At 41.4% G+C, this 25,996-nt stretch overlaps 8 protein-coding genes across 8 annotated transcripts; 6 read left to right on the top strand and 2 right to left on the bottom strand.

The window, feature by feature from the left end:
* Positions 1 to 4,436: 4,436 nt before the first annotated feature.
* On the top strand, positions 4,437 to 5,282 carry LOC131695169 (histone H1A, sperm-like). Its single transcript, XM_058983687.1, has 2 exons — positions 4,437 to 5,033; positions 5,235 to 5,282. The coding sequence occupies exons 1-2, from the start codon at positions 4,437 to 4,439 to the stop codon at positions 5,280 to 5,282; spliced, it is 645 nt and encodes a 214-aa protein (XP_058839670.1).
* A 1,432-nt stretch (positions 5,283 to 6,714) lies between these two features.
* LOC131695168 (histone H2A-like) lies at positions 6,715 to 7,101 on the top strand. The gene has a single exon (XM_058983686.1). It carries the CDS (start codon positions 6,715 to 6,717, stop codon positions 7,099 to 7,101), a length of 387 nt encoding a protein of 128 aa, XP_058839669.1.
* Positions 7,102 to 7,603: 502 nt separating this feature from the next.
* LOC131695157 (histone H3) lies at positions 7,604 to 8,014 on the bottom strand. The gene has a single exon (XM_058983676.1). The coding sequence runs from the start codon at positions 8,012 to 8,014 to the stop codon at positions 7,604 to 7,606; it is 411 nt and encodes a 136-aa protein (XP_058839659.1).
* Positions 8,015 to 8,828: 814 nt separating this feature from the next.
* Positions 8,829 to 9,182, top strand: LOC131695152 (histone H4-like). Its single transcript, XM_058983671.1, has one exon. It carries the CDS (start codon positions 8,871 to 8,873, stop codon positions 9,180 to 9,182), a length of 312 nt encoding a protein of 103 aa, XP_058839654.1. The 5' UTR covers positions 8,829 to 8,870.
* An 11,771-nt stretch (positions 9,183 to 20,953) lies between these two features.
* Positions 20,954 to 21,799, top strand: LOC131695167 (histone H1A, sperm-like). Its single transcript, XM_058983685.1, has 2 exons — positions 20,954 to 21,550; positions 21,752 to 21,799. The coding sequence occupies exons 1-2, from the start codon at positions 20,954 to 20,956 to the stop codon at positions 21,797 to 21,799; spliced, it is 645 nt and encodes a 214-aa protein (XP_058839668.1).
* Positions 21,800 to 23,231: 1,432 nt separating this feature from the next.
* On the top strand, positions 23,232 to 23,618 carry LOC131695165 (histone H2A-like). The gene has a single exon (XM_058983684.1). The coding sequence runs from the start codon at positions 23,232 to 23,234 to the stop codon at positions 23,616 to 23,618; it is 387 nt and encodes a 128-aa protein (XP_058839667.1).
* A 502-nt stretch (positions 23,619 to 24,120) lies between these two features.
* LOC131695156 (histone H3) lies at positions 24,121 to 24,531 on the bottom strand. The gene has a single exon (XM_058983675.1). The coding sequence runs from the start codon at positions 24,529 to 24,531 to the stop codon at positions 24,121 to 24,123; it is 411 nt and encodes a 136-aa protein (XP_058839658.1).
* Positions 24,532 to 25,345: 814 nt separating this feature from the next.
* On the top strand, positions 25,346 to 25,699 carry LOC131695151 (histone H4-like). The gene has a single exon (XM_058983670.1). It carries the CDS (start codon positions 25,388 to 25,390, stop codon positions 25,697 to 25,699), a length of 312 nt encoding a protein of 103 aa, XP_058839653.1. The 5' UTR covers positions 25,346 to 25,387.
* Positions 25,700 to 25,996: the final 297 nt, after the last annotated feature.

Genomic DNA, 25,996 nt, shown 5'->3' with positions numbered 1-25,996 from the left:
TCTTGGAAGGATTTGCAAAAACCTTCGGGTTTGTAGATTAGAAAAACATTTTCTTACGATTCACAGGTAAAAGTACAGAATTACCAAGTGCAAACTTAATACTAGTTAATAAAAGAAACTTTCTAATTAAATTCTTTTTCCATTTTGCCTTCGTCCTGATAAGGACGGTTTGTCTATGTTGATACAAGACGGGAATCTTTTAAAACAATTCAAACCTTGCCGAAGATTGTTTTTACTGCGTACATACATCTTTCCCCTTTCGCAGCTCACACCGAATGAGCACAGTTTTCATCATGGTGTTCCTATTTATAGACTTTACAATGCAGATGGAAGGCCGTCCTTTTGTTCGATAAATGAAAATATTTTCATCATTCGTTTTGGTGTAGCTTTCGCTTAGTGGCAGAGTTGCCACATTCACTGATTTTCTTGGAAGGATTTGCAAAAACCTTCGGGTTTGTAGATTAGAAAAACATTTTCTTACGATTCACAGGTAAAAGTACAGAATTACCAAGTGCAAACTTAATACTAGTTAATAAAAGAAACTTTCTAATTAAATTCTTTTTCCATTTTGCCTTCGTCCTGATAAGGACGGTTTGTCTATGTTGATACAAGACGGGAATCTTTTAAAACAATTCAAACCTTGCCGAAGATTGTTTTTACTGCGTACATACATCTTTCCCCTTTCGCAGCTCACACCGAATGAGCACAGTTTTCATCATGGTGTTCCTATTTATAGACTTTACAATGCAGATGGAAGGCCGTCCTTTTGTTCGATAAATGAAAATATTTTCATCATTCGTTTTGGTGTAGCTTTCGCTTAGTGGCAGAGTTGCCACATTCACTGATTTTCTTGGAAGGATTTGCAAAAACCTTCGGGTTTGTAGATTAGAAAAACATTTTCTTACGATTCACAGGTAAAAGTACAGAATTACCAAGTGCAAACTTAATACTAGTTAATAAAAGAAACTTTCTAATTAAATTCTTTTTCCATTTTGCCTTCGTCCTGATAAGGACGGTTTGTCTATGTTGATACAAGACGGGAATCTTTTAAAACAATTCAAACCTTGCCGAAGATTGTTTTTACTGCGTACATACATCTTTCCCCTTTCGCAGCTCACACCGAATGAGCACAGTTTTCATCATGGTGTTCCTATTTATAGACTTTACAATGCAGATGGAAGGCCGTCCTTTTGTTCGATAAATGAAAATATTTTCATCATTCGTTTTGGTGTAGCTTTCGCTTAGTAGCAGAGTTGCCACATTCACTGATTTTCTTGGAAGGATTTGCAAAAACCTTCGAGTTTGTAGATTAGAAAAACATTTTCTCATGATTCACTGGTAAAAGTACAGAATTACCAAGCGCAAACTTAATACTAGTTAATAAAAGAAACTTTCTAATTAAATTCTTTTTCCATTTTGCCTTCGTCCTGATAAGGACGGTTTGTCTATGTTGATACAAGACGGGAATCTAAAACAATTCAAACCTTGCCGACGATTGTTTTTACTGCGTACATACATCTTTCCCCTTTCGCAGCTCACACCGAATGAGCACAGTTTTCATCATGGTGTTCCTATTTATAGACTTTACAATGCAGATGGAAGGCCGTCCTTTTGTTCGATAAATGAAAATGTTTTCATCATTCGTTTTGGTGTAGCTTTCGCTTAGTGGCAGAGTTGCCACATTCACTGATTTTCTTGGAAGGATTTGCAAAAACCTTCGGATTTGTAGATTAGAAAAACATTTTCTCATGATTCACTGGTAAAAGTACAGAATTACCAAGCGCAAACTTAATACTGGTTAATAAAAGAAACTTTCTAATTAAATTCTTTTTCCATTTTGCATTCGTCCTAATAAGGACGGTTTGTCTATGTTGATACAAGACGGGAATCTTTTAAAACAATTCAAACCTTGCCGAAGATTGTTTTTACTGCGTACATCCATACAATCTTTCCCCTTTCGTAGCTCACACCGAATGAGTACGCTTTGCAGCCTTCGATGTTTTGGTAGCATTTTTAGTGGCAGTTACTACCGCCTTTTCAGTGACTGCGTTTCTTAGCCTTTGGCTTTTTGGCCTTCTCACCGCCACCACCGTTTTTCCTCTCTCCGGTGGTAGCCAATTTGATTGGTCGTCCGATGCAGCTTCTCACGACCACGCACGTCTGTTATGCACTGCGTCTTACACACGTCTGGCTTTGAGAAAAGCTGCGACACCCCTATTTATAGGTTTTATCATTAATGTTGATTCTCATTTAAAGTAGTTTTTGAACTATTTAAACAAATTTTATATAGCAAACAACGTATCGGTAGCAAGCGTTGAACGTTTTCCTTCCGATTTATGAAACAAGATTGGCAATCCGTTTAGTAGAAGAAAAGTTATTAAGGTTCAAATTGTACGTAACGCTTTCGCTAATATTCACTACTATCGCTTTCTCGCTCGTTCTCGTGGCGTGCATGAGCCTTTCCTTTCCGCCCGGGTTCTAATGACATAACCGAAACTAATATGCCGGCTTTCCCCCACCAACTGCTCTCGTCAAGCAACCCAATACGAATAATCAAAGGAACAAACATGTAGTGAACCTATATATAAACTTTTCATTATTTTATTGTTCATTTGCTGCACCATTTTGACGGCTCTGTGCGGGATGGGCTGAAAATTTTCACTTTTCCGAGTCGTTTTCGAAAGATTTTTCAAAACACTATTTTTCCGTTGATAATGAATGTCCTACATATTCCAAAATTTAATACAACATTGGTACAAATATTTTCGACAAAATGCCGAAGAAATTGATTAAATCCATTCAGTACAACAAAAGATATAAGCGTTCAAAATCTTACATCATTTTTCTGCCGAAATTTTGAAAAGGGGCCCCTATATTGAAAGGTAAGTCGTTAGTCACGACAAAAAAGTCCAGCTTGTGATCTGTGTCGGGGGACAATCGTTCCCATCGATGCGTGCGCTGAATGAAGCACCTGGGTGTGATGGTCGACGCGTGCGGTTTATCAGCTCACAGCCATGTCGACGACTATGTATGCGAGAAGTCTGCTACACAACGATGTAGCGAGTTGATCAGTACATACTAAATAATAGAATTTTGAGTTAGCCAAAGCAATTCGAAATAACACTGATGATTAGAGCACTAAAATCCAAATCCGCAACTAAAATGTTGGATTTTTTTCGAGGTATTTCTCTCTGTCTGTCTCTGCCGTCGAAACAAGAAAGCATTTCGCGAGCGCGTTGTACGGTTCTACGAGCAACACAAGAATCTCGGCGAAAAGTGCACGGTACAATATTTCAAAGGGGAAAACGTTGCGCCATCGACTGTTTACAACACCTTTCGACGCTGCAATCTCAATGCCGCTTGCCGGTTGATAAAAATTATTTTGGGTAAATATTTTGTTTTGCACGAAGCAAGTTACTTCCCTCGCAAAAAAAGCAAAAAAAAAAAGAGAAAACACACAATCGTTCCCGAATACCCATTCGATTCCATTTGTACCCTAAAAAGCACAACCCGCTTCACAATTTGCTTCAGTGTTGCCCAATCGCAGATTTCTTCCGGATTTCGTTTTGAGAGCCACGAATTGCAAACAAGTGGACTGGTAGAAGATCACGAAATGTATTAGCAAAGTTGACATAGACGCCGTACTACGCGCCTGTTCCGACATCAAACGGAAGCTTCGCCGAACAGCATCCAATTACGGATCGGTTTGAAATGTTCACTAATTTTTGGCCAACAATGGAGAACGTATCTTCTAATTTCAATCAAATCGTTTGTCTTTTTTTTTTTTTTTGACAGGTTGAGAAAAAAAAATCCAAAATTTGTGTTGCCACCCGTTAACTTTTTGTGTTTTAGTAATTTTAATAACGAAAGTTTTCAGCAAAGGACCAGCCGACCGAAACGTTTTCCGCAGGTCGCCAAATTACGAGCACTTCCGCTCGAGCAAATATGTACAAAAATGAAATAATTTTATATAGAGAGAAGTTTTCTTTCGATTGGATAGCACCGAAAAGGTTTTCCAATTGCTAGAAGGTTCAAATTAACCTATTTTCCACAATTCAATTTGCACGTGCCGCCATAGTCGGATACATGATTTGATAATATTCGGCCATACGCTTAACACAGAATGTTCAGCGGGTGTTAGTTTGGACGGTGCGGACAGTGCAGTAAATTGAATGCAAACTTCCAGTGTACTTTTCACAAGCAGTAATTCAATTTTGGTTGATTTAAAACAACAGTCCGTAAAATTTTACCGGCACCGATCGAATAGTAACTTTCAACCGTCATCTACGCGTTCCCAAACAGAGCCGATGAATACGATCCTAAACAACAGACACCGGACCCCCGGTTATCATATTCGCAGACTTGCATCATCGTGCATCCATCAACTCGTCGTCTACAACTGTGTGTGGAAGAAAACCAAACCAAACGAACGCGCAATGGCTGAAACTGCTATCGACGTTGCTGCCACGGCCCCTGCCGTCGTCGCCTCTCCGCCAGCTGCCAAAGCACCACCGAAGCAGGCGGCCAAGGCTAGCAAGAGTGACGCCAAGAAACCGAAAAAATCTTCAACCCATCCACCAGTGAGTGAGATGGTTCTGGCTGCCATCCGGACCCTGAAGGAACGGAGCGGATCATCACTGCAGGCGATCAAAAAGTACATCGCCGTCAACTACATGTGTGACGTCGCCAGGCTGGCTCCGTTTATCCGGAAGGCTTTGAAAACGGGTGTCGAGAAGGGAAACATCACCCAGACCAAGGGTACCGGTGCTTCCGGATCGTTTAAGGTGACGGTCGAAGCAAAGAAACCGGCTGGCGATAAGAAACCACCATCGGGTGCAGCGAAAAAACCGAAGAAATCGGCTACTAAATCCGGGGAGAAGAAAAATCCGCCGGCTGGTGGTGGTGAGAAGACCAGCAAGCCCAAGGCGGCGATCGCGGCCGCTAAGAAATCGGCTACGAAGAAAGCGAAAGCTGCTGCCCCTGCAAAGGCGGTAACGGCTGCCACTAAACAGAAAGCCACCAAACCATCGAAGGCTGCAGCGAACAAGCCGAAGGCACCTAAGCCAAAGAAGGCCGCCACCGCCCCGAAGAAGGTCACCGCCGGCAAGAAGTAAATTCCCGACAACGTGCGCGTCCTCCCAAAACAACAGTCCTTTTCAGGACTAACAAAATTGTAAAGAATTGATTGATGCTTATTTTCCGTCAATGCTCCGTTCCCCCCATGAGTTTTCTAGCTTGAGCAGCACACCCGCATTCAACTGGCCCGCCGATTGGCAAGATAAATCAGTCGTTAGTTTGATTAAACAAATCACTATAGTAAATAGGCGCGGTTTCTTGCTCAGATAAACGTACGTACAGGTAAATTAATAGCAGGCCGTGGTTTTCTGTTGCCTTAACAAACAAACAAACAAACAGAGCAAGTATAATATTACTCTGATTAGCAAACAACGCGCTTATTTTGGCTATAATAAAACAGAGAAAAATTGGCTGGCACAATAAACAAACGAACGAACGATAATTACCGATTTTTTAGCCTAAATTGGCGAACGTATTGTATTGATCGATCAACTTTGAGATTACAAATTGTGTTGGGTACGGTTTCTACGAAGATCAAAAGTTTGAAGACTGGGAAGTTTATTGTATTAACAAGTATGATCCAGAAGTGTGTTCTTTTTGCGGCAGAATTTTCTCACACGCTGGGGGTCGGTCATATAATGGGCTGTTTTAAACTGAATAGAATAGACGACAAAAAGACCGTTTTCCGTCTTAACGAAAAACAGTCAACTAGCGCGGTAAGGGGAAAGACTACTTCCACAAACTACAGCAAAACACATTTGATTAGAAAAATGGACAGAGAAAAAAATGACAACCTTTTTAGCTCTAATGAAACAAACAAACAACAACAACTAATGTTTATATAAACTATGTGTACATTTCAATTCAACTCTTTACCAGAACGTGTTTTGGTGGCCCTGAAAAGGGCCGATGACGATGGTGTGTGACATCCGGCGGCGGGGCGGGCGACGATTTACTTCGAGCTGGTATACTTGGTAACGGCCTTGGTACCTTCCGATACGGCATGTTTGGCCAGCTCGCCCGGTAACAGCAAACGAACGGCGGTCTGTACCTCGCGGGAGGTGATCGTCGACCGTCGGTTGTAATGGGCCAGACGAGATGCTTCGTTAGCAATACGCTCGAAGATGTCGTTCACGAAGCTATTCATGATGCTCATCGCCTTCGACGAGACACCGGTGTCCGGATGGACCTGCTTCAGCACCTTGTAGATGTAGATAGCGTAGCTTTCCTTGCGGCGTTGCTTTCGCTTCTTCTTCTCTCCTCCTCCTGCTTTTGTGGCGATGTTCTTCTGTGCCTTGCCACCGCCGCCGCCGGATTTTTTCACAGCCTTTCCGCTGGCTTTCGGTGCCATAGTAACGACGTGGTTGTGCTGCTGTTAACGCTCTCGATGCGAACTGCGCTGACTGATTGGTAGCAAAAATCACTACATATCGCTTATATACGATCGTGTAGCGAGACGAAGGTTCGTCCTTTTTTGTGTTTAGCGCGTTTCGTTCGTTCGCTACTCCGCCCCTTTGGCGAACGATGTGCAATGAAGCGAATGCATAACAAGGGGTGCTGTGTGCGCGAGTGGCATCAGTGTTACTCGTATTGTCTACGTGACTACACACGAACGCGCACAGCGATAAACCTACGACAATGTCTGCACGCGGTAAAGGAGGAAAAGTGAAGGGAAAGCCAAAATCCCGCTCAGTTCGTGCCGGTCTCCAGTTCCCTGTTGGCCGAATTCACCGTCTGCTGAGGAAGGGAAATTATGCTGAACGTGTCGGTGCCGGAGCACCCGTCTACTTGGCAGCTGTAATGGAATATCTTGCCGCCGAAGTACTGGAGCTGGCAGGAAACGCTGCCCGCGATAACAAAAAGACCAGAATCATCCCCCGTCATCTGCAGCTGGCCATTCGAAATGACGAAGAGCTGAACAAACTGCTCTCCGGTGTGACCATTGCCCAGGGTGGCGTGTTGCCTAACATACAGGCCGTACTGCTGCCGAAGAAGACTGAAAAGAGGGCCTCCGCAGCAACTTAAATCCCGCTTCGCCCGAGCTGAAAAAAAAAACGCCCTTTTCAGGGCGACTATTTTCTTCTGATAAAAAGAGTTAATTTGATTTTCACTCCGATAATCATCAACGTACATTTCTGTGAGCATTGCACAAGTTTTTTTTTGCAATGCTCGTCAGACGCTTATTAATAGTTTCCCTCATATCATGGCATTGACGATTTCACCCAATCTCTCAAAAGTTCACTCATCGATTTGGTGCTAAATCACAAATCGGCCGCGCAAGATTTCCCTCAATGGGTCTTGTTTTTCACACGCTACTACTGTCGATCGGTACGAGGTGGTGCTGCTGGCAAAAAATCCCCCCATCGGCGTGCTTTCTAACAAACACACACAGCCACCCGCCTGAGCATTTTTGGAGGGAAACGGAAAATTTCTGCTAATAATTCTTAGTAAAATATGATTGGTTGTGGTCCTGAAAAGGACCGTTTGTTGCTGTTTCGTTCTGGGGGGTGATGGGCACACACCAAATTTAGGCCCGCTCCCCACGGATCCGGCGAGCCAGTTGGATGTCTTTCGGCATGATGGTCACTCGCTTGGCATGGATAGCGCACAGATTGGTATCCTCGAACAAACCAACCAGGTAAGCCTCGCTGGCTTCTTGAAGGGCCATGACGGCTGAGCTCTGGAAGCGCAGATCGGTTTTGAAGTCCTGCGCGATCTCACGAACCAGACGCTGGAAGGGCAGCTTGCGGATTAGTAGCTCTGTCGACTTCTGATAGCGACGAATTTCTCGCAGCGCGACAGTTCCTGGTCTGTAGCGATGGGGCTTCTTAACGCCACCCGTAGCTGGGGCACTTTTACGGGCAGCCTTCGTTGCCAACTGTTTGCGGGGAGCTTTCCCTCCGGTGGACTTGCGGGCGGTCTGTTTCGTACGGGCCATGGCGCGAAAATGCTGCTCTACTACTGCTACCACTGTGGTGCTGTTCAAACGACGAATGATGACCAAAACAGACCGACCGATTTTTTTTATAGTCGCGAATAAACACTACTATATCGCCTGTCTCGCTCGTGTACGTGCCATGTGCCTTTTCGTTCTGTATACGGTTCGATTCGGCTACTATACTTCCCCCACCATTTCCATTCCGGAGCCAGTGTTGCCAGACTTGATTTTTTCAGCTTTTCATTAGATTTGCAAAAAAATATTCCTAAAAAGAAAAACTATGTATGAGCAAAAAAAATCGCCTAGAAATCAATAAAATTCCAACAGTAGAAGAATATCAAACAGAAATAGTTTGTTCATCAGTAACAATTTGTTCCATCATAGATCAGTATCAGATATCGATATTTAAGTACCATAGAAGCCAATATAACGTACCATGTAGACGGATGTATAGAAAATCTTTATAAGTTAAAAAAAAAAAACCGTTTGTTTTTCGATTTACTTTTTCTTTCTTTCTTTTTCAGGAGAATCAATTTCCGGGCAATCGTTTTCCAGGGAAAATGCTACCATGTCAGCATTAGTCCGGATAAAGCAGATTTCGGCAATCCCAAGCTACTAAAACAGTGGCAACAGTGAACTTCGTGTTCGCGCTATTTCCCCTTCAAACCAACACATCACGAGTAAGCATATAGATAGCAAAATGGTAATCTACCTAGGCGGCGGCGACTGAGAATGTGTGTGCATCAGTATAAAAGCGCTACTCAATGGGCCGAATTACAACATTCGGTATTGGAATCTCGCTGCTGCAGGTGTGCTGCGCTAGCCTACTAAGCTATTACCTACAACAACCAAGAAGATGACTGGCCGTGGCAAAGGAGGCAAAGGGCTCGGCAAGGGAGGCGCTAAGCGGCACCGCAAGGTGCTTCGTGACAATATCCAGGGCATCACCAAACCCGCCATTCGTCGTCTGGCTCGACGTGGAGGAGTGAAGCGAATCTCCGGTTTGATATACGAGGAAACCCGTGGTGTGCTGAAGATTTTTCTGGAAAACGTTATCCGGGACGCTGTGACGTACACTGAACATGCCAAACGGAAGACCGTCACTGCGATGGATGTCGTCTATGCGCTTAAACGCCAGGGACGCACATTGTACGGTTTTGGTGGTTAAGCCCTACCACGACGTTCACGACAACACAAAAGGCCCTTTTCAGGGCCACCAAATGTTTAGAAAAAAGAATTAGTTTGAAATGTATCCTTCATATTTTCATTCATGTTGCAGGGGCGTACTGTTTAGGGTGCGATTTTGATTGATATGCGAGAGACCAGTGTTACGACAACGCGCTCAGTCGCTGGGTTTCCCTTTTTTTTTTTTTTTTTTTTCATATACGCATTTCCTTTTTCTTTCTCCTGAGCTTGCGTATCATGGGACAAAACTGCTCGTTTCTCGATAGCAACGAACCGCCGACCGACTCTTTTTTTCGCGCGCGCGTTTTAGCTTACCACGCTTTCACCTACCTGTCTACCTATGAATTTGCGTACCTTTAACTGGTCTGAATGATAAAAGTAAAGTTGATGGCTGGTGAGTTAGTACTGTATCAATCAGGAAGCAATTACAACACACACACACACACACACACACACAGGAAGAGAGAGATTGAGCAACCGTAAAAAGATGGGTGGGTAATGTCTAGGACATAACCGGAGTGTCGTGACTACTCGTTTGACTTGTAATTCAAATCGAATGATACTCAATGAAATATGTGGGATTGTTTCAAGTTATTCTTTATAATAATTATGGTGGTTTTGAAAAGAACCTTTATTGTTGGCGTCTGCGTTGATAGGGGATGCGCTGGATTCTAAGCTGGTTGAGACATTCATTCATGAAATGAACAATTTTCTTCCTTTGAAATATCAATGTTAAAATCTCTCGAAACAACCATCGGAATCTTTTTCGTACAAAAATGAACACACTTAGCAAAAACCTAGGAGCGGGTAATGTCCGGGACATAACCGCGATGATCATATTCTTAAAATTCTGCTTGTATCTCTTTCAAATGGCTAAATTTTACGCATTAAGTTCGATTCACCGGGCTCAGCGAAATTTTCCTGGGGATCCCGTTCGTTAGTATATTCAGCAAAACAATTTTATTAACGAGTTCTCCGCATTGAATACAGGTCAATAATTTCATATAATGATTTCAACAAGCAGACAATGTGCATGTATGACAGGTGGGAGTGTTCTGAAGTGTTTTTAGTGGAGGTAACAACATAAAATCATGTATTGGACATTTTACAATGATTCTCCTTAACCCTGCAAAACCACGGGGTTGGCAGCAGAGGGTTAAGTTGTTTGGAAGAGATGACAGTTAATATATGATAACTAAAAATATAAAATTGTTCTATAAATTGCAAAGTTATTGCCGCGTTGACCTGAAAATTTGTCATTTCATTCATAAAGGAACAATCATTGAAATTATGTCAATTTATGCTTTGCAAGATTTGAAATAACTTCGAAGTGTGGTCACGACACCCCTGTTATGTCATATACATCACCAACCCATCTTTTCATCATTCGTTTTGGTGTAGCTTTCGCTTAGTGTCAGAGTTGCGACATTCACTGATTTTCTTGGAAGGATTTGCAAAAACCTTCGAGTTTGTAGATTAGAAAAACATTTTCTCATGATTCACTGGTAAAAGTACAGAATTACCAAGCGCAAACTTAATACTAGTTAATAAAAGAAACTTTCTAATTAAATTCTTTTTCCATTTTACATTCGTCCTAATAAGGACGGTTTGTAGATAGCTATGTTGATACAAGACGGGAATCTTTTAAAACAATTAAAACCTTACCGACGATTGTTTTTACTGCGTACATACATCTTTCCCCTTTCGCAGCTCACTCCGAATGAGTACGCTTCGCATCAAGGTGTTCCTATTTATAGACTTTACAATGCAGATGGAAGGCCGTCCTTTTGTTCGATAAATGAAAATATTTTCATCATTCGTTTTGGTGTAGCTTTCGCTTAGTAGTAGAGTTGCCACATTCTATGATTTTCTTGGAAGGATTTGCAAAAACCTTCGAGTTTGTAGATTAGAAAAACATTTTCTCATGATTCACTGGTAAAAGTACAGAATTACCAAGCGCAAACTTAATACTAGTTAATAAAAGAAACTTTCTAATTAAATTCTTTTTCCATTTTGCCTTCGTCCTGATAAGGACGGTTTGTCTATGTTGATACAAGACGGGAATCTTTTAAAACAATTCAAACCTTGCCGAAGATTGTTTTTACTGCGTACATACATCTTTCCCCTTTCGCAGCTCACACCGAATGAGCACAGTTTTCATCATGGTGTTCCTATTTATAGACTTTACAATGCAGATGGAAGGCCGTCCTTTTGTTCGATAAATGAAAATATTTTCATCATTCGTTTTGGTGTAGCTTTCGCTTAGTGGCAGAGTTGCCACATTCACTGATTTTCTTGGAAGGATTTGCAAAAACCTTCGGGTTTGTAGATTAGAAAAACATTTTCTTACGATTCACAGGTAAAAGTACAGAATTACCAAGTGCAAACTTAATACTAGTTAATAAAAGAAACTTTCTAATTAAATTCTTTTTCCATTTTGCCTTCGTCCTGATAAGGACGGTTTGTCTATGTTGATACAAGACGGGAATCTTTTAAAACAATTCAAACCTTGCCGAAGATTGTTTTTACTGCGTACATACATCTTTCCCCTTTCGCAGCTCACACCGAATGAGCACAGTTTTCATCATGGTGTTCCTATTTATAGACTTTACAATGCAGATGGAAGGCCGTCCTTTTGTTCGATAAATGAAAATATTTTCATCATTCGTTTTGGTGTAGCTTTCGCTTAGTGGCAGAGTTGCCACATTCACTGATTTTCTTGGAAGGATTTGCAAAAACCTTCGGGTTTGTAGATTAGAAAAACATTTTCTTACGATTCACAGGTAAAAGTACAGAATTACCAAGTGCAAACTTAATACTAGTTAATAAAAGAAACTTTCTAATTAAATTCTTTTTCCATTTTGCCTTCGTCCTGATAAGGACGGTTTGTCTATGTTGATACAAGACGGGAATCTTTTAAAACAATTCAAACCTTGCCGAAGATTGTTTTTACTGCGTACATACATCTTTCCCCTTTCGCAGCTCACACCGAATGAGCACAGTTTTCATCATGGTGTTCCTATTTATAGACTTTACAATGCAGATGGAAGGCCGTCCTTTTGTTCGATTAATGAAAATATTTTCATCATTCGTTTTGGTGTAGCTTTCGCTTAGTAGCAGAGTTGCCACATTCACTGATTTTCTTGGAAGGATTTGCAAAAACCTTCGAGTTTGTAGATTAGAAAAACATTTTCTCATGATTCACTGGTAAAAGTACAGAATTACCAAGCGCAAACTTAATACTAGTTAATAAAAGAAACTTTCTAATTAAATTCTATGTTTGTCTATGTTGATACAAGACGGGAATCTTTTAAAACAATTCAAACCTTGCCGACGATTGTTTTTACTGCGTACATACATCTTTCCCCTTTCGCAGCTCACACCGAATGAGCACAGTTTTCATCATGGTGTTCCTATTTATAGACTTTACAATGCAGATGGAAGGCCGTCCTTTTGTTCGATAAATGAAAATATTTTCATCATTCGTTTTGGTGTAGCTTTCGCTTAGTGGCAGAGTTGCCACATTCACTGATTTTCTTGGAAGGATTTGCAAAAACCTTCGGGTTTGTAGATTAGAAAAACATTTTCTTACGATTCACAGGTAAAAGTACAGAATTACCAAGTGCAAACTTAATACTAGTTAATAAAAGAAACTTTCTAATTAAATTCTTTTTCCATTTTGCCTTCGTCCTGATAAGGACGGTTTGTCTATGTTGATACAAGACGGGAATCTTTTAAAACAATTCAAACCTTGCCGAAGATTGTTTTTACTGCGTACATACATCTTTCCCCTTTCGCAGCTCACACCGAATGAGCACAGTTTTCATCATGGTGTTCCTATTTATAGACTTTACAATGCAGATGGAAGGCCGTCCTTTTGTTCGATAAATGAAAATATTTTCATCATTCGTTTTGGTGTAGCTTTCGCTTAGTGGCAGAGTTGCCACATTCACTGATTTTCTTGGAAGGATTTGCAAAAACCTTCGGGTTTGTAGATTAGAAAAACATTTTCTTACGATTCACAGGTAAAAGTACAGAATTACCAAGTGCAAACTTAATACTAGTTAATAAAAGAAACTTTCTAATTAAATTCTTTTTCCATTTTGCCTTCGTCCTGATAAGGACGGTTTGTCTATGTTGATACAAGACGGGAATCTTTTAAAACAATTCAAACCTTGCCGAAGATTGTTTTTACTGCGTACATACATCTTTCCCCTTTCGCAGCTCACACCGAATGAGCACAGTTTTCATCATGGTGTTCCTATTTATAGACTTTACAATGCAGATGGAAGGCCGTCCTTTTGTTCGATAAATGAAAATATTTTCATCATTCGTTTTGGTGTAGCTTTCGCTTAGTGGCAGAGTTGCCACATTCACTGATTTTCTTGGAAGGATTTGCAAAAACCTTCGGGTTTGTAGATTAGAAAAACATTTTCTTACGATTCACAGGTAAAAGTACAGAATTACCAAGTGCAAACTTAATACTAGTTAATAAAAGAAACTTTCTAATTAAATTCTTTTTCCATTTTGCCTTCGTCCTGATAAGGACGGTTTGTCTATGTTGATACAAGACGGGAATCTTTTAAAACAATTCAAACCTTGCCGAAGATTGTTTTTACTGCGTACATACATCTTTCCCCTTTCGCAGCTCACACCGAATGAGCACAGTTTTCATCATGGTGTTCCTATTTATAGACTTTACAATGCAGATGGAAGGCCGTCCTTTTGTTCGATAAATGAAAATATTTTCATCATTCGTTTTGGTGTAGCTTTCGCTTAGTAGCAGAGTTGCCACATTCACTGATTTTCTTGGAAGGATTTGCAAAAACCTTCGAGTTTGTAGATTAGAAAAACATTTTCTCATGATTCACTGGTAAAAGTACAGAATTACCAAGCGCAAACTTAATACTAGTTAATAAAAGAAACTTTCTAATTAAATTCTTTTTCCATTTTGCCTTCGTCCTGATAAGGACGGTTTGTCTATGTTGATACAAGACGGGAATCTAAAACAATTCAAACCTTGCCGACGATTGTTTTTACTGCGTACATACATCTTTCCCCTTTCGCAGCTCACACCGAATGAGCACAGTTTTCATCATGGTGTTCCTATTTATAGACTTTACAATGCAGATGGAAGGCCGTCCTTTTGTTCGATAAATGAAAATGTTTTCATCATTCGTTTTGGTGTAGCTTTCGCTTAGTGGCAGAGTTGCCACATTCACTGATTTTCTTGGAAGGATTTGCAAAAACCTTCGGATTTGTAGATTAGAAAAACATTTTCTCATGATTCACTGGTAAAAGTACAGAATTACCAAGCGCAAACTTAATACTGGTTAATAAAAGAAACTTTCTAATTAAATTCTTTTTCCATTTTGCATTCGTCCTAATAAGGACGGTTTGTCTATGTTGATACAAGACGGGAATCTTTTAAAACAATTAAAACCTTACCGACGATTGTTTTTACTGCGTACATACATCTTTCCCCTTTCGCAGCTCACTCCGAATGAGTACGCTTCGCATCAAGGTGTTCCTATTTATAGACTTTACAATGCAGATGGAAGGCCGTCCTTTTGTTCGATAAATGAAAATATTTTCATCATTCGTTTTGGTGTAGCTTTCGCTTAGTAGTAGAGTTGCCACATTCTATGATTTTCTTGGAAGGATTTGCAAAAACCTTCGAGTTTGTAGATTAGAAAAACATTTTCTCATGATTCACTGGTAAAAGTACAGAATTACCAAGCGCAAACTTAATACTAGTTAATAAAAGAAACTTTCTAATTAAATTCTTTTTCCATTTTGCCTTCGTCCTGATAAGGACGGTTTGTCTATGTTGATACAAGACGGGAATCTTTTAAAACAATTCAAACCTTGCCGAAGATTGTTTTTACTGCGTACATACATCTTTCCCCTTTCGCAGCTCACACCGAATGAGCACAGTTTTCATCATGGTGTTCCTATTTATAGACTTTACAATGCAGATGGAAGGCCGTCCTTTTGTTCGATAAATGAAAATATTTTCATCATTCGTTTTGGTGTAGCTTTCGCTTAGTGGCAGAGTTGCCACATTCACTGATTTTCTTGGAAGGATTTGCAAAAACCTTCGGGTTTGTAGATTAGAAAAACATTTTCTTACGATTCACAGGTAAAAGTACAGAATTACCAAGTGCAAACTTAATACTAGTTAATAAAAGAAACTTTCTAATTAAATTCTTTTTCCATTTTGCCTTCGTCCTGATAAGGACGGTTTGTCTATGTTGATACAAGACGGGAATCTTTTAAAACAATTCAAACCTTGCCGAAGATTGTTTTTACTGCGTACATACATCTTTCCCCTTTCGCAGCTCACACCGAATGAGCACAGTTTTCATCATGGTGTTCCTATTTATAGACTTTACAATGCAGATGGAAGGCCGTCCTTTTGTTCGATAAATGAAAATATTTTCATCATTCGTTTTGGTGTAGCTTTCGCTTAGTGGCAGAGTTGCCACATTCACTGATTTTCTTGGAAGGATTTGCAAAAACCTTCGGGTTTGTAGATTAGAAAAACATTTTCTTACGATTCACAGGTAAAAGTACAGAATTACCAAGTGCAAACTTAATACTAGTTAATAAAAGAAACTTTCTAATTAAATTCTTTTTCCATTTTGCCTTCGTCCTGATAAGGACGGTTTGTCTATGTTGATACAAGACGGGAATCTTTTAAAACAATTCAAACCTTGCCGAAGATTGTTTTTACTGCGTACATACATCTTTCCCCTTTCGCAGCTCACACCGAATGAGCACAGTTTTCATCATGGTGTTCCTATTTATAGACTTTACAATGCAGATGGAAGGCCGTCCTTTTGTTCGATTAATGAAAATATTTTCATCATTCGTTTTGGTGTAGCTTTCGCTTAGTAGCAGAGTTGCCACATTCACTGATTTTCTTGGAAGGATTTGCAAAAACCTTCGAGTTTGTAGATTAGAAAAACATTTTCTCATGATTCACTGGTAAAAGTACAGAATTACCAAGCGCAAACTTAATACTAGTTAATAAAAGAAACTTTCTAATTAAATTCTATGTTTGTCTATGTTGATACAAGACGGGAATCTTTTAAAACAATTCAAACCTTGCCGACGATTGTTTTTACTGCGTACATACATCTTTCCCCTTTCGCAGCTCACACCGAATGAGCACAGTTTTCATCATGGTGTTCCTATTTATAGACTTTACAATGCAGATGGAAGGCCGTCCTTTTGTTCGATAAATGAAAATATTTTCATCATTCGTTTTGGTGTAGCTTTCGCTTAGTGGCAGAGTTGCCACATTCACTGATTTTCTTGGAAGGATTTGCAAAAACCTTCGGGTTTGTAGATTAGAAAAACATTTTCTTACGATTCACAGGTAAAAGTACAGAATTACCAAGTGCAAACTTAATACTAGTTAATAAAAGAAACTTTCTAATTAAATTCTTTTTCCATTTTGCCTTCGTCCTGATAAGGACGGTTTGTCTATGTTGATACAAGACGGGAATCTTTTAAAACAATTCAAACCTTGCCGAAGATTGTTTTTACTGCGTACATACATCTTTCCCCTTTCGCAGCTCACACCGAATGAGCACAGTTTTCATCATGGTGTTCCTATTTATAGACTTTACAATGCAGATGGAAGGCCGTCCTTTTGTTCGATAAATGAAAATATTTTCATCATTCGTTTTGGTGTAGCTTTCGCTTAGTGGCAGAGTTGCCACATTCACTGATTTTCTTGGAAGGATTTGCAAAAACCTTCGGGTTTGTAGATTAGAAAAACATTTTCTTACGATTCACAGGTAAAAGTACAGAATTACCAAGTGCAAACTTAATACTAGTTAATAAAAGAAACTTTCTAATTAAATTCTTTTTCCATTTTGCCTTCGTCCTGATAAGGACGGTTTGTCTATGTTGATACAAGACGGGAATCTTTTAAAACAATTCAAACCTTGCCGAAGATTGTTTTTACTGCGTACATACATCTTTCCCCTTTCGCAGCTCACACCGAATGAGCACAGTTTTCATCATGGTGTTCCTATTTATAGACTTTACAATGCAGATGGAAGGCCGTCCTTTTGTTCGATAAATGAAAATATTTTCATCATTCGTTTTGGTGTAGCTTTCGCTTAGTGGCAGAGTTGCCACATTCACTGATTTTCTTGGAAGGATTTGCAAAAACCTTCGGGTTTGTAGATTAGAAAAACATTTTCTTACGATTCACAGGTAAAAGTACAGAATTACCAAGTGCAAACTTAATACTAGTTAATAAAAGAAACTTTCTAATTAAATTCTTTTTCCATTTTGCCTTCGTCCTGATAAGGACGGTTTGTCTATGTTGATACAAGACGGGAATCTTTTAAAACAATTCAAACCTTGCCGAAGATTGTTTTTACTGCGTACATACATCTTTCCCCTTTCGCAGCTCACACCGAATGAGCACAGTTTTCATCATGGTGTTCCTATTTATAGACTTTACAATGCAGATGGAAGGCCGTCCTTTTGTTCGATAAATGAAAATATTTTCATCATTCGTTTTGGTGTAGCTTTCGCTTAGTAGCAGAGTTGCCACATTCACTGATTTTCTTGGAAGGATTTGCAAAAACCTTCGAGTTTGTAGATTAGAAAAACATTTTCTCATGATTCACTGGTAAAAGTACAGAATTACCAAGCGCAAACTTAATACTAGTTAATAAAAGAAACTTTCTAATTAAATTCTTTTTCCATTTTGCCTTCGTCCTGATAAGGACGGTTTGTCTATGTTGATACAAGACGGGAATCTAAAACAATTCAAACCTTGCCGACGATTGTTTTTACTGCGTACATACATCTTTCCCCTTTCGCAGCTCACACCGAATGAGCACAGTTTTCATCATGGTGTTCCTATTTATAGACTTTACAATGCAGATGGAAGGCCGTCCTTTTGTTCGATAAATGAAAATGTTTTCATCATTCGTTTTGGTGTAGCTTTCGCTTAGTGGCAGAGTTGCCACATTCACTGATTTTCTTGGAAGGATTTGCAAAAACCTTCGGATTTGTAGATTAGAAAAACATTTTCTCATGATTCACTGGTAAAAGTACAGAATTACCAAGCGCAAACTTAATACTGGTTAATAAAAGAAACTTTCTAATTAAATTCTTTTTCCATTTTGCATTCGTCCTAATAAGGACGGTTTGTCTATGTTGATACAAGACGGGAATCTTTTAAAACAATTCAAACCTTGCCGAAGATTGTTTTTACTGCGTACATCCATACAATCTTTCCCCTTTCGTAGCTCACACCGAATGAGTACGCTTTGCAGCCTTCGATGTTTTGGTAGCATTTTTAGTGGCAGTTACTACCGCCTTTTCAGTGACTGCGTTTCTTAGCCTTTGGCTTTTTGGCCTTCTCACCGCCACCACCGTTTTTCCTCTCTCCGGTGGTAGCCAATTTGATTGGTCGTCCGATGCAGCTTCTCACGACCACGCACGTCTGTTATGCACTGCGTCTTACACACGTCTGGCTTTGAGAAAAGCTGCGACACCCCTATTTATAGGTTTTATCATTAATGTTGATTCTCATTTAAAGTAGTTTTTGAACTATTTAAACAAATTTTATATAGCAAACAACGTATCGGTAGCAAGCGTTGAACGTTTTCCTTCCGATTTATGAAACAAGATTGGCAATCCGTTTAGTAGAAGAAAAGTTATTAAGGTTCAAATTGTACGTAACGCTTTCGCTAATATTCACTACTATCGCTTTCTCGCTCGTTCTCGTGGCGTGCATGAGCCTTTCCTTTCCGCCCGGGTTCTAATGACATAACCGAAACTAATATGCCGGCTTTCCCCCACCAACTGCTCTCGTCAAGCAACCCAATACGAATAATCAAAGGAACAAACATGTAGTGAACCTATATATAAACTTTTCATTATTTTATTGTTCATTTGCTGCACCATTTTGACGGCTCTGTGCGGGATGGGCTGAAAATTTTCACTTTTCCGAGTCGTTTTCGAAAGATTTTTCAAAACACTATTTTTCCGTTGATAATGAATGTCCTACATATTCCAAAATTTAATACAACATTGGTACAAATATTTTCGACAAAATGCCGAAGAAATTGATTAAATCCATTCAGTACAACAAAAGATATAAGCGTTCAAAATCTTACATCATTTTTCTGCCGAAATTTTGAAAAGGGGCCCCTATATTGAAAGGTAAGTCGTTAGTCACGACAAAAAAGTCCAGCTTGTGATCTGTGTCGGGGGACAATCGTTCCCATCGATGCGTGCGCTGAATGAAGCACCTGGGTGTGATGGTCGACGCGTGCGGTTTATCAGCTCACAGCCATGTCGACGACTATGTATGCGAGAAGTCTGCTACACAACGATGTAGCGAGTTGATCAGTACATACTAAATAATAGAATTTTGAGTTAGCCAAAGCAATTCGAAATAACACTGATGATTAGAGCACTAAAATCCAAATCCGCAACTAAAATGTTGGATTTTTTTCGAGGTATTTCTCTCTGTCTGTCTCTGCCGTCGAAACAAGAAAGCATTTCGCGAGCGCGTTGTACGGTTCTACGAGCAACACAAGAATCTCGGCGAAAAGTGCACGGTACAATATTTCAAAGGGGAAAACGTTGCGCCATCGACTGTTTACAACACCTTTCGACGCTGCAATCTCAATGCCGCTTGCCGGTTGATAAAAATTATTTTGGGTAAATATTTTGTTTTGCACGAAGCAAGTTACTTCCCTCGCAAAAAAAGCAAAAAAAAAAAGAGAAAACACACAATCGTTCCCGAATACCCATTCGATTCCATTTGTACCCTAAAAAGCACAACCCGCTTCACAATTTGCTTCAGTGTTGCCCAATCGCAGATTTCTTCCGGATTTCGTTTTGAGAGCCACGAATTGCAAACAAGTGGACTGGTAGAAGATCACGAAATGTATTAGCAAAGTTGACATAGACGCCGTACTACGCGCCTGTTCCGACATCAAACGGAAGCTTCGCCGAACAGCATCCAATTACGGATCGGTTTGAAATGTTCACTAATTTTTGGCCAACAATGGAGAACGTATCTTCTAATTTCAATCAAATCGTTTGTCTTTTTTTTTTTTTTTGACAGGTTGAGAAAAAAAAATCCAAAATTTGTGTTGCCACCCGTTAACTTTTTGTGTTTTAGTAATTTTAATAACGAAAGTTTTCAGCAAAGGACCAGCCGACCGAAACGTTTTCCGCAGGTCGCCAAATTACGAGCACTTCCGCTCGAGCAAATATGTACAAAAATGAAATAATTTTATATAGAGAGAAGTTTTCTTTCGATTGGATAGCACCGAAAAGGTTTTCCAATTGCTAGAAGGTTCAAATTAACCTATTTTCCACAATTCAATTTGCACGTGCCGCCATAGTCGGATACATGATTTGATAATATTCGGCCATACGCTTAACACAGAATGTTCAGCGGGTGTTAGTTTGGACGGTGCGGACAGTGCAGTAAATTGAATGCAAACTTCCAGTGTACTTTTCACAAGCAGTAATTCAATTTTGGTTGATTTAAAACAACAGTCCGTAAAATTTTACCGGCACCGATCGAATAGTAACTTTCAACCGTCATCTACGCGTTCCCAAACAGAGCCGATGAATACGATCCTAAACAACAGACACCGGACCCCCGGTTATCATATTCGCAGACTTGCATCATCGTGCATCCATCAACTCGTCGTCTACAACTGTGTGTGGAAGAAAACCAAACCAAACGAACGCGCAATGGCTGAAACTGCTATCGACGTTGCTGCCACGGCCCCTGCCGTCGTCGCCTCTCCGCCAGCTGCCAAAGCACCACCGAAGCAGGCGGCCAAGGCTAGCAAGAGTGACGCCAAGAAACCGAAAAAATCTTCAACCCATCCACCAGTGAGTGAGATGGTTCTGGCTGCCATCCGGACCCTGAAGGAACGGAGCGGATCATCACTGCAGGCGATCAAAAAGTACATCGCCGTCAACTACATGTGTGACGTCGCCAGGCTGGCTCCGTTTATCCGGAAGGCTTTGAAAACGGGTGTCGAGAAGGGAAACATCACCCAGACCAAGGGTACCGGTGCTTCCGGATCGTTTAAGGTGACGGTCGAAGCAAAGAAACCGGCTGGCGATAAGAAACCACCATCGGGTGCAGCGAAAAAACCGAAGAAATCGGCTACTAAATCCGGGGAGAAGAAAAATCCGCCGGCTGGTGGTGGTGAGAAGACCAGCAAGCCCAAGGCGGCGATCGCGGCCGCTAAGAAATCGGCTACGAAGAAAGCGAAAGCTGCTGCCCCTGCAAAGGCGGTAACGGCTGCCACTAAACAGAAAGCCACCAAACCATCGAAGGCTGCAGCGAACAAGCCGAAGGCACCTAAGCCAAAGAAGGCCGCCACCGCCCCGAAGAAGGTCACCGCCGGCAAGAAGTAAATTCCCGACAACGTGCGCGTCCTCCCAAAACAACAGTCCTTTTCAGGACTAACAAAATTGTAAAGAATTGATTGATGCTTATTTTCCGTCAATGCTCCGTTCCCCCCATGAGTTTTCTAGCTTGAGCAGCACACCCGCATTCAACTGGCCCGCCGATTGGCAAGATAAATCAGTCGTTAGTTTGATTAAACAAATCACTATAGTAAATAGGCGCGGTTTCTTGCTCAGATAAACGTACGTACAGGTAAATTAATAGCAGGCCGTGGTTTTCTGTTGCCTTAACAAACAAACAAACAAACAGAGCAAGTATAATATTACTCTGATTAGCAAACAACGCGCTTATTTTGGCTATAATAAAACAGAGAAAAATTGGCTGGCACAATAAACAAACGAACGAACGATAATTACCGATTTTTTAGCCTAAATTGGCGAACGTATTGTATTGATCGATCAACTTTGAGATTACAAATTGTGTTGGGTACGGTTTCTACGAAGATCAAAAGTTTGAAGACTGGGAAGTTTATTGTATTAACAAGTATGATCCAGAAGTGTGTTCTTTTTGCGGCAGAATTTTCTCACACGCTGGGGGTCGGTCATATAATGGGCTGTTTTAAACTGAATAGAATAGACGACAAAAAGACCGTTTTCCGTCTTAACGAAAAACAGTCAACTAGCGCGGTAAGGGGAAAGACTACTTCCACAAACTACAGCAAAACACATTTGATTAGAAAAATGGACAGAGAAAAAAATGACAACCTTTTTAGCTCTAATGAAACAAACAAACAACAACAACTAATGTTTATATAAACTATGTGTACATTTCAATTCAACTCTTTACCAGAACGTGTTTTGGTGGCCCTGAAAAGGGCCGATGACGATGGTGTGTGACATCCGGCGGCGGGGCGGGCGACGATTTACTTCGAGCTGGTATACTTGGTAACGGCCTTGGTACCTTCCGATACGGCATGTTTGGCCAGCTCGCCCGGTAACAGCAAACGAACGGCGGTCTGTACCTCGCGGGAGGTGATCGTCGACCGTCGGTTGTAATGGGCCAGACGAGATGCTTCGTTAGCAATACGCTCGAAGATGTCGTTCACGAAGCTATTCATGATGCTCATCGCCTTCGACGAGACACCGGTGTCCGGATGGACCTGCTTCAGCACCTTGTAGATGTAGATAGCGTAGCTTTCCTTGCGGCGTTGCTTTCGCTTCTTCTTCTCTCCTCCTCCTGCTTTTGTGGCGATGTTCTTCTGTGCCTTGCCACCGCCGCCGCCGGATTTTTTCACAGCCTTTCCGCTGGCTTTCGGTGCCATAGTAACGACGTGGTTGTGCTGCTGTTAACGCTCTCGATGCGAACTGCGCTGACTGATTGGTAGCAAAAATCACTACATATCGCTTATATACGATCGTGTAGCGAGACGAAGGTTCGTCCTTTTTTGTGTTTAGCGCGTTTCGTTCGTTCGCTACTCCGCCCCTTTGGCGAACGATGTGCAATGAAGCGAATGCATAACAAGGGGTGCTGTGTGCGCGAGTGGCATCAGTGTTACTCGTATTGTCTACGTGACTACACACGAACGCGCACAGCGATAAACCTACGACAATGTCTGCACGCGGTAAAGGAGGAAAAGTGAAGGGAAAGCCAAAATCCCGCTCAGTTCGTGCCGGTCTCCAGTTCCCTGTTGGCCGAATTCACCGTCTGCTGAGGAAGGGAAATTATGCTGAACGTGTCGGTGCCGGAGCACCCGTCTACTTGGCAGCTGTAATGGAATATCTTGCCGCCGAAGTACTGGAGCTGGCAGGAAACGCTGCCCGCGATAACAAAAAGACCAGAATCATCCCCCGTCATCTGCAGCTGGCCATTCGAAATGACGAAGAGCTGAACAAACTGCTCTCCGGTGTGACCATTGCCCAGGGTGGCGTGTTGCCTAACATACAGGCCGTACTGCTGCCGAAGAAGACTGAAAAGAGGGCCTCCGCAGCAACTTAAATCCCGCTTCGCCCGAGCTGAAAAAAAAAACGCCCTTTTCAGGGCGACTATTTTCTTCTGATAAAAAGAGTTAATTTGATTTTCACTCCGATAATCATCAACGTACATTTCTGTGAGCATTGCACAAGTTTTTTTTTGCAATGCTCGTCAGACGCTTATTAATAGTTTCCCTCATATCATGGCATTGACGATTTCACCCAATCTCTCAAAAGTTCACTCATCGATTTGGTGCTAAATCACAAATCGGCCGCGCAAGATTTCCCTCAATGGGTCTTGTTTTTCACACGCTACTACTGTCGATCGGTACGAGGTGGTGCTGCTGGCAAAAAATCCCCCCATCGGCGTGCTTTCTAACAAACACACACAGCCACCCGCCTGAGCATTTTTGGAGGGAAACGGAAAATTTCTGCTAATAATTCTTAGTAAAATATGATTGGTTGTGGTCCTGAAAAGGACCGTTTGTTGCTGTTTCGTTCTGGGGGGTGATGGGCACACACCAAATTTAGGCCCGCTCCCCACGGATCCGGCGAGCCAGTTGGATGTCTTTCGGCATGATGGTCACTCGCTTGGCATGGATAGCGCACAGATTGGTATCCTCGAACAAACCAACCAGGTAAGCCTCGCTGGCTTCTTGAAGGGCCATGACGGCTGAGCTCTGGAAGCGCAGATCGGTTTTGAAGTCCTGCGCGATCTCACGAACCAGACGCTGGAAGGGCAGCTTGCGGATTAGTAGCTCTGTCGACTTCTGATAGCGACGAATTTCTCGCAGCGCGACAGTTCCTGGTCTGTAGCGATGGGGCTTCTTAACGCCACCCGTAGCTGGGGCACTTTTACGGGCAGCCTTCGTTGCCAACTGTTTGCGGGGAGCTTTCCCTCCGGTGGACTTGCGGGCGGTCTGTTTCGTACGGGCCATGGCGCGAAAATGCTGCTCTACTACTGCTACCACTGTGGTGCTGTTCAAACGACGAATGATGACCAAAACAGACCGACCGATTTTTTTTATAGTCGCGAATAAACACTACTATATCGCCTGTCTCGCTCGTGTACGTGCCATGTGCCTTTTCGTTCTGTATACGGTTCGATTCGGCTACTATACTTCCCCCACCATTTCCATTCCGGAGCCAGTGTTGCCAGACTTGATTTTTTCAGCTTTTCATTAGATTTGCAAAAAAATATTCCTAAAAAGAAAAACTATGTATGAGCAAAAAAAATCGCCTAGAAATCAATAAAATTCCAACAGTAGAAGAATATCAAACAGAAATAGTTTGTTCATCAGTAACAATTTGTTCCATCATAGATCAGTATCAGATATCGATATTTAAGTACCATAGAAGCCAATATAACGTACCATGTAGACGGATGTATAGAAAATCTTTATAAGTTAAAAAAAAAAAACCGTTTGTTTTTCGATTTACTTTTTCTTTCTTTCTTTTTCAGGAGAATCAATTTCCGGGCAATCGTTTTCCAGGGAAAATGCTACCATGTCAGCATTAGTCCGGATAAAGCAGATTTCGGCAATCCCAAGCTACTAAAACAGTGGCAACAGTGAACTTCGTGTTCGCGCTATTTCCCCTTCAAACCAACACATCACGAGTAAGCATATAGATAGCAAAATGGTAATCTACCTAGGCGGCGGCGACTGAGAATGTGTGTGCATCAGTATAAAAGCGCTACTCAATGGGCCGAATTACAACATTCGGTATTGGAATCTCGCTGCTGCAGGTGTGCTGCGCTAGCCTACTAAGCTATTACCTACAACAACCAAGAAGATGACTGGCCGTGGCAAAGGAGGCAAAGGGCTCGGCAAGGGAGGCGCTAAGCGGCACCGCAAGGTGCTTCGTGACAATATCCAGGGCATCACCAAACCCGCCATTCGTCGTCTGGCTCGACGTGGAGGAGTGAAGCGAATCTCCGGTTTGATATACGAGGAAACCCGTGGTGTGCTGAAGATTTTTCTGGAAAACGTTATCCGGGACGCTGTGACGTACACTGAACATGCCAAACGGAAGACCGTCACTGCGATGGATGTCGTCTATGCGCTTAAACGCCAGGGACGCACATTGTACGGTTTTGGTGGTTAAGCCCTACCACGACGTTCACGACAACACAAAAGGCCCTTTTCAGGGCCACCAAATGTTTAGAAAAAAGAATTAGTTTGAAATGTATCCTTCATATTTTCATTCATGTTGCAGGGGCGTACTGTTTAGGGTGCGATTTTGATTGATATGCGAGAGACCAGTGTTACGACAACGCGCTCAGTCGCTGGGTTTCCCTTTTTTTTTTTTTTTTTTTTCATATACGCATTTCCTTTTTCTTTCTCCTGAGCTTGCGTATCATGGGACAAAACTGCTCGTTTCTCGATAGCAACGAACCGCCGA

The sequence above is a fragment of the Topomyia yanbarensis genome, unplaced genomic scaffold (assembly GCF_030247195.1).
Source record: "Topomyia yanbarensis strain Yona2022 unplaced genomic scaffold, ASM3024719v1 HiC_scaffold_30, whole genome shotgun sequence".
NCBI lineage: Eukaryota > Metazoa > Arthropoda > Insecta > Diptera > Culicidae > Topomyia > Topomyia yanbarensis.
Note: the sequence above shows the minus strand (reverse complement) of the source record. Positions and strands in the feature narration are given on the sequence as shown.